Source organism: Stegodyphus dumicola, chromosome X1, assembly GCF_044657685.1.
Source record: "Stegodyphus dumicola isolate Sdum_Otavi_A_Nest chromosome X1, ASM4465768v1".
NCBI classification, from domain to species: domain Eukaryota; kingdom Metazoa; phylum Arthropoda; class Arachnida; order Araneae; family Eresidae; genus Stegodyphus; species Stegodyphus dumicola.
The window spans coordinates 243,324,412-243,338,472 of record NC_140780.1 but is presented as its reverse complement, the minus strand read 5'-3'; the positions used below and the strand labels follow the sequence as shown (position 1 = coordinate 243,338,472).

At 35.4% G+C, this 14,061-nt stretch overlaps 1 protein-coding gene across 1 annotated transcript in view; it reads left to right on the top strand.

Moving 5' to 3' along the window:
- Positions 1-14,061, top strand: part of LOC118200499 (uncharacterized) — a 151,387-nt gene that overhangs the window by 110,418 nt on the left and 26,908 nt on the right. Inside the window, exon 10 of the mRNA XM_085807325.1 lies at positions 13,711-13,847. Within this exon, the coding sequence (XP_085663451.1) occupies positions 13,711-13,847 (137 nt within the window). The remainder of the gene's footprint in view (positions 1-13,710; positions 13,848-14,061) is intronic.

Below are 14,061 nucleotides of genomic sequence, written 5' to 3'. Positions count from 1 at the left end.
GCATGTACATGATAGACATATTCTGCCACCTGGCATGTGAATTGATACATCATATTAGTTTTCTGCCACCTGACAGATACGATGCAATTACCTCAATTAGCGGTACTACGCCAGACATTTTGGCGTGTCCGCTTCCCTTACGTTCTGTAACGCAACTAACTTTTTGTGCGGTGCGCCCTCTGGGCACAAATCACCGAGGAGGCCAAAACATCCTCCCCCCCCCGATGAATTACATTCATCTTAATACAATCTTCAATATATGCAAACAAGTAAATGAAAAATATAGAAACTGAAAACATACAAAAACCTTCAAAAAGTATAAAATTACATGTTACACTTACCAATCTTCTAGCAAAACATCTTATATCGTACTATATTGAAACGTTAACTATGAGGATTAAACTAGAACAAACAAATAAAATTATTAGTACAATAAGAAATAAAAAAAATTAATAAAACATATATAAACCAAACACTTAAGTTAATGTTCTTCAACTGGTAAAAGACACAGTTTGGTAATAGGACGTTTAATGTCCCCGTGCACAGTTTTTAGTCTAACCACTCGGACATTATTGTCTCTTCCAGAAAACACTTCTATTACTCGCCCGAGTTTCCAACGTAATGAAGGCATATTATCTTCTTTAATGAGAACCAAGTCATTTAGACGAATATTTCTGCTAGGCTGTCTCCATTTGCTACGCTGCTGTAGTTGGCACAAGTACTCTTTAGACCACCGCTTCCAAAACCCTTGGAACATCTGCTGTGTTAGTTGCCATCTTTGCAATGGAGACACTCGTACTTCGGTTAAATCTTGTTCCGGAACAGCTGTTAAAGAAGTCCCTATAATAAAGTGTCCAGGAGTCAAAGCTGTCAAATCATTGGGATCACTGGAGACCGGTGTTATTGGCCTCGAATTTAAGCATGCTTCAATTTGTGCAATTAGAGTTAGAAACTCTTCATAAGTCAAAATTTGAGTTCCAACACATTTCTTTAGATGCAGCTTCATAGATCTAACAGCTGCCTCCCATATACCACCATGATGTGGAGCAGCAGGCGGGTTGAATATCCACCTTATGTTTTCATTTGCTAACCACCTTTGAAATTCTGAAGCCTTCCGTAACTCATAGGCGGTAAGCATACCAGATTGCTTTTCACGAGCGGATTTACAGTTGTTCACGAAGCGCAGAACATAAGCCATTATTCCCAGTACTTTGGTTAAATTTCCGTACAGTTTAAGATTTAGTAACGATTCTGTAGACTCCACAAGTGTTTTCAAAGTAACACATTTACGTTCTTCACTAACGTTTTGCAAGTCAGCTTCGGTATTCATTTCGTTTATGTGATGTCGAATATCTACTTCTGAAAGCCAGGGTGGCCCAGAAAACCAATCACTATCATTAATTAGAGCTTCAGCATCCATGCCCCTCGTAAGTTTATCAGCAGGGTTTGTCTTCCCACTGCAAAAGTACCAGTTGTTTAAAATTGTTTTCTCCTTGATTTCTACCACACGATTTCTAACAAATTGTTTCCACTCGTTGGCAGATCCCTTGATCCAGTGAATGCAAATTTGGGAATCAGTCCAGTAAAATATATTTCCCTTATCCAACTGCGGAAATATCGATTGCAAATACGAACCTAATCTTGCAGAAATTAATGTTCCCAAAATTCAAGCCTAGGGAGTGTTACCCTTTTTAATGGAGCCAAACGGGATTTCGACACTATGAAACTTGTTTTACATTTATTTTTCTTCTTAAATCTAAAATATGCTACGGCACCATAACACTTGGGACTGGTATCAGAAAATATGTGAACTTCTATAAACTTCCAACACATATCACTGAAGTACTGTCTGGGAATTTCGAAAAACTTTATTTTTTCAATTTCTTTTAACCATTCCTGAAATATGAATTCTGTATCAAGGGGAACACTTTCGTCCCATTGAATGCCCTTTTCCCACATAGTTTGCATTAAGAGTTTAATTCGAACAGTAAATGGATTCATAATTCCTAAGGGATCAAAGAGCATACCACATGCTGCTAAAATGATGCGTTTAGTTACTTTGAGATTTTGTAACTTCTCAAACTGAGATACATCTATTTTCAAATTATCATTGACATTGTCCCAGATAAGACCTAAAACTTTCAACGGTACCAAAGAGTCTTCAGATGTTTCACGAGAGTCAATTCCATTAAGTTTCCATAGTTCATTCAGCTCAGGTGAGTTTGAAACCCATCTACGTAAATTCATACTGGCCTCGCTAAGAATGAAAATCATGTCCTTGCTTAAATGTAAGGCCTTTGCTACATTGACTGTCCCAGAAATTAAATCATCTACGTAAAGCTCTTTTAACATACTGCATGCCTCTTCGTAGGCATCTTCATACTTTTTTAAATGCAGTCTTACTGTAGCTGTTAATAAATAAGGTGAGCACTTGACCCCGAAAGGAACTCGATTGTGTTGAAGAACTTGTAAGTTGGAATTACTGTGATCGAGATTTGACCCTTCTTCATTTATCCACAAAAACTTTAAAAAATCCCTATATTCTTTAGCTAAGCCTACCTCTAAAAATGCACGCTGAATGTCGGCACAAAACGCAATTGAATGTACCCTGAATTTAATGATAAGCTTTAGCAAATCAGGATTTAAATTAGGTCCGCTTTCCAAACAATCATTAAGTGATAAATTTCCCTTACTTTTAGAAGAAGCGTCAAAAACTATTCGAACCTTAGTAGAATCCTTCTGCTCGCACACTACCGTGTGATGAGGCATGTAATACCCCGTTTTCAAACTACTATTTAAATACGTATCTACCCGTTCCAGTATACCATCTCTCAAGTGTTCATTAATTATCTCATTATATTTTAAATATAGCTCACTATTTTTCTGAAACTTATTATTTAAAAATTGTAAATGCTGTTTCGCGATTTCATAATTGTTATTTAAACCTTCAACACCCTCTTTCCACAATAATCGAGTTTCATACCTTTTATTCTTGTAAGTTGTATTTCGTTCAAATGACTCTAAAATTTCTTTATCTGATAGAGATATTTCTTTATTCGAACTTATCCCAATTGCTTCTAATTCCCATAATTTTTTAACTCTTTCATAATCTAAGTCCTCATTTACAACGGTTATATGATTAACTCTTGCGTCCTTACACTTTGATCCTTCGTCCTTGCCTTGAATCACAAAACCGAAAGTGCTTTCTGTTGCGACTAATTTTTTACAAATCTTCACGTTTCGTTCTCCTAAAATTTCCCAAATATAATCCGAACCTATTAATACTTGAATTTCGTCACTTGTACCAGCATCTGCTAATTCTATTCCCTTCTCAAACGCTATCTGTCGTATCCACCGAGAAGGAACTTTTACTTGCCCTAGTGTTATAGAATCAATGACTATTGCATTAATTTTTATCTTTTTATTGGGATGGTTTACATTTTGCAGTACGATTTCTACGATGTCATACAAGCGCTCTTTTGCATCTTTGCATCCTAATGTGAAAATGATAAGCGCTTCTTTATTAATAATTTTCAACCCCAGTGAATCAACCACTTTTCGTAAGATGAATGACTTTGTTGACCCTGAATCTAGCATACAACGTAATACCTTTTCGTTCCCCCCTTTATACCTAACTGTTGCCGAAAAGTCTGTAAAAGAACGGAAGTCGGTGGTTTAATTTTGTTATTATTTTCATTACATAAGAGCGAAAGAGAAGCTTCAGGGATTGGCGTTTGTTTTGTCTTATTGGAAGTATCCGTCTCTAAACCTTTCGATGCGGCGTCACATATTAACGAATTATGTAAACCTTGGACATTGCACAGTCTGCATTTTTCATCTTTATGAGCACAGAAACGCCTTGGATGCCCTTTCGAAAAGCAAATAAAACATAAACCTCGAACCATTAATGCCTTTCGGCGAGCCTTTAAATCAAGTGCGCAATCATGATTCATATGACAAGCAGATAAACAAAATATGCAGACATTTTGATTCTCTTTCTTAGGCGGGGTAGAGAACTTTCGATTTGGATTAAAATGTGATTTTTGAAAGTATTTAGAGGGAGTTTCGCTTTGACTAGTTAATACTGAAGCACCTTGCTTATTCCTACTGTAAATATTTCTTTTAGAATGCATGTAAGATTTATTTTGATAACCTTGATGGGAACTTTTGTTTCGTATTGATGTTTCATTTACATCAAAAATCTTAGAACGCGCTAACATCATTGATGTTTCCCTACATTCCACTTCAGTTTTCAAGAACGTTGGTAGTTCATTAACATCGAAATTTTGTTTATCACTTCTTTTCCTAGTGAATTCTAGAGTTAAATTCTCGGGTATTAACTTTAACAAAATAGGGGATAATAAATGTCCATAAGAACCACTAGTAACATTTAAAGAATTTAAATTCCTTATTTGTATTTCTATATCGTCATAAAGCTTCCTCAAAGAAGCCGTATTTCCGGAATATTTTACAGGTTCTAAACTCAACAATTTATTCATATGCGCATTAATTAGTAGGTCATCTCTGCCGAAACGGTTTTTTAGTATATCAACAGCCACCGTATAGTTTTCACTAGTAAATGTTAATCCACTAATAGCATTTAAAGCTAAACCTCCCAAAAGCGATTTTAAATAACAAAACTTGTCAACCGAACTGAGACTTTCGTTTTGGTGAATGGAATTACTAAACTGATTCCAGAATTCAAGCCAAGAACAAGGATCACCGTAATGTTTTGTAATCGTTAATTTTGGCAATTTTAAAGTATTAACTTCACAAGTTTTCAACTTCGGGGATATAGTTTCCTCACTAGAATTTCTAGATTCAACTTTACACGCGTTTTTTCTTAATTTTTCCTGAATTTTACATTTAAAACTTATAATTCTTTCCTGATATTCCTGCGCGGAAATTACTTCTGTTTCTAACTCCTGTTCCGTAATTATAAGTTTTTCAATCTCAGAATCGTATTGTTTCAACAACTGCGATTTTTCAAGTAACATTTCGAGTAATTCTTTTAATTTCTCATCCACGGTTTCACCCTCTTCTAACAATGCAGAATCTATTTTACTCATCAACTTAGTAGTTAAGCTACGCGTCACCGTACGCAACTTCTTTGCCTTATTCATAGCCTCCATTTTACCATTAGATTCTATCAACTATAATAATCACCAAGATTTTTATTCAACAATTCTATTCAAAACTGGAAAAATGAAAAAGGGCCTACCTCGAATTTCTTCGCGTTAAATCCTGGCTTTTCAGTCATGAACTCACTCATTTTCTTCGTCCATTCTTCATCTCCACAAATCAAGTCCGGTGTCACCAGAAAAAATATACGTATCCAAATGATCAGAAGGTTGTTGATGCTTGTTCCTTGATCTATTGCACCAAGATATTTTACTGTACATTTATTTACAATTTATTTACAAGTCGTATGCCACCTGGCATGTTTACAAGCGTTATGCCTCCTGGCATGTACATGATAGACATATTCTGCCACCTGGCATGTGAATTGATACATCATATTAGTTTTCTGCCACCTGACAGATACGATGCAATTACCTCAATTAGCGGTACTACGCCCGACATTTTGGCGTGTCCGCTTCCCTTACGTTCTGTAACGCAACTAACTTTTTGTGCGGTGCGCCCTCTGGGCACAAATCACCGCAATCACCGAGGAGGCCAAAACACGATGACTTTCGAAGTGAGCATAGCTTGCTTGATTGTATTCCCCTCCTCATCAATCTTAATTCTTGAAAGGGCATCAGCTAGTAAATTTTGTTTTCCAGGCATATAATTAAATAAATTCCTGTAATTTTAATGTCCACTGTATCAGGCAGGGCGACAGATTTTTCTCCGAATACAAGCGACGGACTGCTGCATGATCCGAGTATACTGTTATCAGAGAACTTCCGAAGTAAATGCAAAATTGCTGAGCCTCTAAAATAAAACAGCAAGCGTTTCTCGCTCTGTTACCGAGTAGTTCCTTTGAGTTGAGTTAAGCATTTTTGAAAAAAAAAAAAAGCTCTGGGCTGCCCTTTTTGGGAAAGAACCGCACCAATTGTGTAATTGGGTATATCCTCAGCAATCTCTAATTTTTTCCCCTTGTGGGAATTTGAGGACTGGGGCAATAATTAGGGCATTTTTCAACTGTTCAAAAGCCATGTTCGCCTCGGCTTTTCAAGAAAATCTGTTTCCTCCCCCCCTCCCGTTTAAGCACTAAAAGAGGCTTGACGGTCTTTGCAAAAGTCTTTAATGTGAATACCCTATAATAGGAACACAAGCCCAAAAATGAAGATAATTTCTTAGCCTTGTTTGTGGGAGGATAGCTTTTAATTGCTAATATCTTGGAATTGTCGGTCTCAATGCCCTTACTTGAAATCTTGTACCCAAGGTATCACAACTCCTTGGCAGTAAACTTACACCTCTTTGGGTTTATTTTGAAGCCGGCCTCATTAAGCAAGGCAAAAACTTCCTCCAAATGTTTAATGTGTTTGTCTATCATTTCGCTGGTGATTATTATGTCATCTACGTAAATTATTGTACTTTTACCCAAAACTGGCCTTAAAACTGTATCCATGGCTTTTTGAAATGTAGCCGGTGCTCCGCTTAAACCAAACGGCATTCTTAAGAAGTCATAGACGCCTGACTTTGTGATGAAAGTTATCTTTTCGACATCTTCAGGTTTTACAGAGATTTGAAAATAACCAGAGTAGGTCTAACATTGTCATGTATTTAGTGGAGCTAATTTTTCTGATTATTTCATCAATTATTGGTGGGGATACATGGGATATTTTATTATGCTGTTGAGTTTGCGATAATCATCTGCAAACCTTTATGAGTCCGGGTGCTCGGGCGGTAGCCTTTTTTTTTTTCTCCAAAGGACGACCGGACTTGCATACGGACTAGTGCTCAGCACAATGATTTTATTATCTATCATTTTCTGTGTATGATGTTCCAAAATGTGTTCTTTAACCATGTCGTATCTATATGGTTTAGACCGGACTGGAGGAACGTTGCCTGTATCAATAGCATGAGTCACCACTTGACAGAAGCCTGGCTTCTCATCAAATAAAGAAATAAATTTTCTTACCAAATTTTTCTTTTCTTTTTTTTTTTTTTTTTTTTTTTTCCCTCCTTGTGGTTTCAGGTGGTCCAGGCTTATTTCCGGCATAACCCCTTCCTCTTCTTCCACAGGGTCCATGTGTGCCTGCAACATAGAACTCTCGAAATTAAGATTCGTGCTAGCTGTGTGCATAAGAAATCAACCCCCAATATTACTGATGTTAGCAAATCTTTCGCCACTAGAAAATTTACTTTTAAACACTTCATTTTTAATTTGTACATGGAATGCGGTTTTTCCCAAACATACTCATTGCTTGCCTTGGGCAGCAATTACTTGTTGTCCCGTGGTTTTAAATAATCTATAACGACGAAAATGCATTTTAAAGAAGTCCTGTGAGAGTAAGCAATACTGAACTCTGGTGTCCAGGAGAGCAGTGGTTGGCATGTTATTCAGTACTCCACATGTTATTCAGTTCTCCAGCAAGGCCAGATTTTGCACCACCACTGAGCGAGTTCAAATGGATTTCTGAGGGACTTTTCTTCCCACTCGGTGACTGTGCCCCCTTTTCAATCATCGCTGTTAGTTTACATTTTGCTTTTCCACCTCCTCTTTTTGCTGGTTTTTGTATCCGAAAGCCTTAGATTTACCAGTGTTTTTTTGCTCCCAGACTTTCCATCATTTCCCATCTACCGATTCACCCTCTGCTGAACTTTCGGTTTCTTCTGCGGAGGAATCCTTAAATATTGTCGAAACTGTTTTGAACACATGTTCTGCACGTTTCTTGTTCTTTGGAACTTCACCGCAAGCTGGAAGAGGTTTTCTAATGTTCGCGGATTGCAGACTTCAAGAAAGTCTTGAGCTGACAGCAATAGACAGGATAAAATCACCTCAATAAGTTCACTATCAGACCTCTTCCCATATAGTAGATTAAAGACTTAAATTTTTCTTAAAATAAACCTGTTAAATTATCAAAATTCATGTGATATTTGCTAAACAATTCTGTCTGTAGCTTCGCACGGTCTTTCACAACTGGAAATGCTTTTAACAATGCAGCCTTGAAGATTTCCCAGTTGTGTCTCTGAACCTGGATCCCCAACAAGAACTTGCCATTTCGTCTGTACCAGCTGAGAGCTTGACCTTTTTTAAGTTTCTCGTAGCTATTGTAATTTTTTGTATCTGGTTTACGGGGTACACAGTGTAATGCAGGTCCAGCTGGCTCGAGGAAGGTCATTAATGAGCCTTTTCCATCAAACGTTGCTGTTGGCTTCATCGCAGCACGCATTGTTTATACTTTTAAATATCTGCTCTTCTGTATACTGTAATATTTCTCTCTCTGTTCTTTCTCTAGTAACGTGTCAGACACCGCAATACTTGTATGAAAGATTATGTAATATTTTTTTAAAAAGGTACTACATGTATTTTCCCATAGCTGTATGAAAAATATATTTTGTGTCAATTTTATATTTATGCCTTTAATTTTTTGTATAAAAAAGTGTTTCATATTAGCTGAGAAATGCTTGGCGCCAGAGCGGAATCTTGGCTAATGGCGCACGCGCCGCCGGAATTGGCACTGAAATGTATTCTGTGAAAAACTTGATTTTGTGGTACATTGGATGTTGCGATTTATATGTTATGCTGTAAGGTAAAACCTAGCGCCAGAGAGTCGCTATGGAAAATAAATGTATTGAAACTGTGTAATGTGTGTGGAGTTATTTTATTATGATATATAGCTATTGACGGGAAATACTCTTGCAAAGCGAATGAATCATGACAAAACACTGTTTTCTACATATAGTGAAATATTAGATGATTATCTCAAACAAGGTATCATTGAAAGAGTGTCAGATGGAAATATACGTATCGGTAAACCAGTATTTTACCTACCACACCAACCAGTATTTAGAGAAACCAGTGCTTCAATGAAGACTAGAACAGTGTTTGATGGCAGCAATCACTGAACGATTGTCTATGGACAGGGACAAATTTAAATCCTAATATGTTCCATCTGCTAATTAATTTCCGATTAAATAAAGTTGCAATTTCAGCGGATGTAGAAAAAGCATTTTTGCAGATTGCTTTGGCAGAAAAGGATCAAGACGCAGTTAAATGATCTAAAACTAGTGACATATAGATTCAAGTGCGTAAATTTTGGGATTAAGTCAAGTCCGTTTGTGTTGGCTGCAACAATTAAAGAACACATTAGAAAATATCGAGATGAGCAGCCAGATGTATTTGAAATATTGAATTCTTGTGTTTATGTTGATGATTTTATTATTGGACAGGACAGTATAGATGATGCTCTAAGCTTATCGCGTAAAGCTAAACAAATTATGAGTGCAGCAAATATGAACTTGCATAAATGGGTATCCAATGATCCTGAGCTGATGAGAAACTGTAAAAAAGAAGAGTTCGAGATCCATCCATATAAAATCAATGAGTCAAACAAGACACTTAAGATCTTGGGATACTAATGAAGACAGTTTGATGGAATTCCGTAAGAATAAGCATAATAAGAAATGGTTCATCTTGAAAACTGCCGGGAAGATTTTTGATCCTTTTGGGTTAATAACTCCATTTACTGTTAGACTTAAATTCTTGCTACAAGAACTTTGGGTTCGAAAATTTACATGGGATGATAAACTACCTACAGATATCTGTCAAAAGTGGGCAAAGTGGTGCTGTGAGTGTCATCATCTAAGTAAAATTACAGTTCCAAGATTCATTTTGAATCCCGAAGCCAATTTCATAGAGATCCATTGCTTTTCAGATGCCAGTCAGAGGGCGTACAGTACTGTTGTCTACGTAAAACTGTGTAAGCAAGAAGAAATTTCTGTGAGTTTCATCGCATCAAAATGTCGTGTTGCATCTGTGAAAAGAATTACGTTACCTCGTCTTGAATTACTTACTGCATTACTAGCAGCACGCTTAGGTTCTGGAGTGAAAAAATTGCTCGATCAAAAGAAATCCTCGAGAATATTTTATTGGACTGATGCCAAAATAGTGCTATGCTGGATTAAAGGTACCAGTACCAAATGGAAATCTTTCATCGCCAACAGAGTTAACGAGATTAGGAAGTTAACACAGCCGACAGAGTGGTCCTATTGTTCAACAAAAGAGAATCCAGCAGATGTTATGACGCGTGGTGTTTAAATTGACTTTCTTGTGAACTGTTCCAAATAGTGGTCATGCTGTAACTTTCTAACGTGTTCAGAGATTCTTCATCAGGACTTATCATTTGAGGTAGTTGAAATGTATTCTGTGAGAAACTTGATTTTTTGTTGTACATTGAAAGTTGCGATTCATATGTTACGCTGTAAGGTGAAACCTAGCGCCAGAGAGTCGCTATGGAAAATAAATGTATTGAAACTGTGTAATGTGTGTGGTGTTATTTTATTATAATATATAGCTATCGATGGAAAATAGAGTAAGTCAATTCAAGTTTTGTGGTCGATCAGAGCCGGAACAGCTAATGAAGTTTATGAGACTGTGATATTACTTTCAGTTTGTGAAATGAAGAATTATATAGGATACTTCAAGATTGAAGTTTTGTAGAAACAAAAGGGTAAGTACCCTCCTCCTTTTGGAAGCTCTTTATTTGTTTATTGACTTTTGCTAATTAAAATATCACTAAATGAGGTATTAGCGAAAAAACGTACATTGAAAACGCAGTTAATGAAGTTAAAAGGTTGCGGATGAAAATGTCCAAGAAAGTGACTTGGAAGTACTGAAGAATAAGTTTAAAGTGTTTGAGACAGAGATAAGTTCTAATTTCGATTCTTTGTTCGGGTTATGTACGGAAGAACGTATTGATGTTTATGTAAAAGAGAAAGAAGAGATTGACAATATTCTCTTAGATGTAGGAGTCGAATTAAATCATAAATTAGCTAAACTTTCCAAAGAAATTAAATCAGAGCCTTCGGTTTGCACGAATACTGAGAACAATGTTAAATTACTCAAAATTAGTTTGCCAACGTTTTCGGGTAACTTACATGAGTGGCTTTCATTTAAAGATATCTTTTTAGCCAGTGTTGATTCAAATCCTAATTTAACAGATGCAGTCAAATTACAGTACTTAAAATCTGCGCTAACCATAGTTGACTCTAATTATAAATTAGCCTTTTCATTACTAGAAGAAAGGTTCTCTAATCACCGTGAACAAGTGTATGCTCATCTGAGATGATTTATGAATATGCATCCTATGCAAAATGAGTCTGCGTGAGCATTATTAAACTTAATTGACATTACAAATGAATGTGTGACATCATTAGAAGTTTTAAATCAGAGTGTTAACAGTTTTTCTTCTAATGTATTTGCATACATTTTAGGGCAAAAATTAGATCCTAACACCAAAATATGGTGGGAAAGAAAATTAGAGAAAGAGAATTTGCCTAATCTAACAGATCTTATAGAATTTCTTAAAGATCATGCAAGAACTCTCAATGCTTCAAATAGTGTGACTAACACCAAAAAAGTTACACATAGAGTTACCTCTGTCGTTTCTAATGCAAATGAAAAACATATGCAGAATTCGTGTAGGTTATGTAATTTGAGCAATCACAAGCTTTTTAATTGTCCTAAATTTCAGAAATTAAGTGTTAAAAGAAAGGGTAGAATTTGTGAAAAAACAGAATTTATGTTTTTTTTTGTTTTAATTTGCACAGTGGGAGAAATTGCCGTTCTAATTACTTGTGCAAGAAGTGTAAGAAAAAAAATAGCTTTCTCTTGAGTTATCAAAACGAAAATAATTCCGTTGGCACCACAGTAGAAAGAGCAGACACTTCAGATCAGGAGTTGGGTGATCAAAACAGCAATGCGTTAAATGTACATGCACCTGCATTTCAAGCTAAAACTCAAAATGAAACCTTTACAGCCGCTACAGGTACTAACAGTAGGAAAAACATGATTTTATCTACTGCCTTTGTATTCATTGACACTAACGATGGAACTTTAATTAAGGTGAAAGCGTTATGTGATAGTGGAAGTGTTTCTTGTTTTTGTACCACTGAATTAGCGGATATACTTAATTTAAAAAGGGAAAAGACAAATATTTCGGTTTGCAGTATATCAGGTATTTCAACTACGATAAAAAGAAATGCAGTTGCCCTTATCTGTAATTAGGAACAAATGTATAAAAGGAAACTAGAGGTTTTGGTAATTCCCAAAATAGCAGGTTTAACTCCCGCAAAGTTTATCGATGTTAGTAACCTTGTGATTCCTGAGAAGGTGAATTTAGCGGATCCGGAATTTTATATACCAGAGAAAGTAAACCTGTTGCTCGGCGTGGAAGTTTTTTATGATGTGTTACAAGCTGGTAAAATCTATGTTCCTAAATACAGGCTTGATATTACAAAATAGTGTGTTTGGATATATAGTTAGTGGAAATGTAAATGATTCACAGAGAAATAATTTATCATATTGTGGGTTAATAAATGATAATTCAGAGAGTGAATTGAAAATGTTTTTCGAACTAGAATCATTAGGATTTAAAGATGATCTTGACAAACTTGAATTGACTTATTTTATTTCCCGTCGATAGGTATATATATCATAATAAAATAACTCCACACACATTACACAGTTTCAATACATTTATTTTTCATAGCGACACTCAGGTGCTAGGTTTCACCTTGCAGCGTAACATATGAATCACAACTTCGAATGTACCACACAAATCAAGTTTTTTACAGAATACATTTCAGTGCCAATTCTTTTGGCGCATGCGCTATTAGCCAAGATTTCACTCTGGCGCCAAGCATTTCTCAGCTAATACAAAACATTTCCGGCATTGAAATTAAAAATTTCAAAACTATTATTTAAATAAATGTAAATATAAAGGCACTACAATAAATTACTTAACAATAACAAATTACAATGTTGAAAAATATACACTGAAATTATTACAAAAAATACCAGTTTATAATAGAAATAAACTATCATTCTACAGTAAGTATACATATATCTCGAACATTTCGTTTCAGCAAATGCTGATTAGGCAATCTTACAGTTACTACTCTTATTTCGTTATCCCTACCATGAAAAACCTCAGCTATTCTCCCCACTAACCATTTGGCTGAAGGCAAATGTTCATCTTTTATTAATACAAGAGTTCCCAACTGAACGTCATCCTTTAAAAATTTCCACTTGTGACGTTCTTGTAAATTATTAAGATAATCACGTTTCCATAATTTCCAAATTTTTTGTTCATACTTAGTGATTCTTTGCCATTTAGAAAGTCTGTTTTCATTTATGTTGGATAAATCTGGCTCAGCTAGAGTTGTGATAGGTCTACCAACCAAAAAGTGACCTGGGGTCAAAGTTTCAAAATTATTGTAATAATAAATAAGGTATTATACAAAGTTTGGTAATCTTCTCATATTGGGAATGAATTCAGAAATGTTTCTATGTATGCACATTCATATGTATGTATGTAAATATATGTGTGTATGCACACACACATACATATGTACATGTATACATGCATATATGAACACATACATCCTTACATATCTATATTTCTGAATCAGGTTCGTATTCTCCTCAAAGTTTTTGACTGCTAAGTGAGTTATAGTTAACTCTCTAAATCTGAGATTACTTTAATATCTTAAAAGCCAAAACTATTCATTTTTAGTAAATTTTTTTCCTCCTTGCAGTTTATACAATGGACAAGAAGCTTTCTAAATATGGTTATTGTAACTTTGAGATGACTGCCTTTTCAAAGAACCCCAAGTTCGTTCAAAGATTAACAGAAAAAATGGAATTTCTAGAGGCTGCTAAGAAAAAAAACAAGGTAATTAAATTCTTTCCCTGCATTTATCTGTAATTTTAATTCATTTGTAAAATATGTAATGCTTAGATAAAGTATTCCAAATACCATTTTGGTGTGAATGAAGGAAATCTCAACTAAATTTATAATTTTAACATTAGAATGACCAAGAAGTAATGTACATCTTTTTCTATCAAGCTATTGTTTAGCAGATTTAAAGTTAGAAATATATATTAAA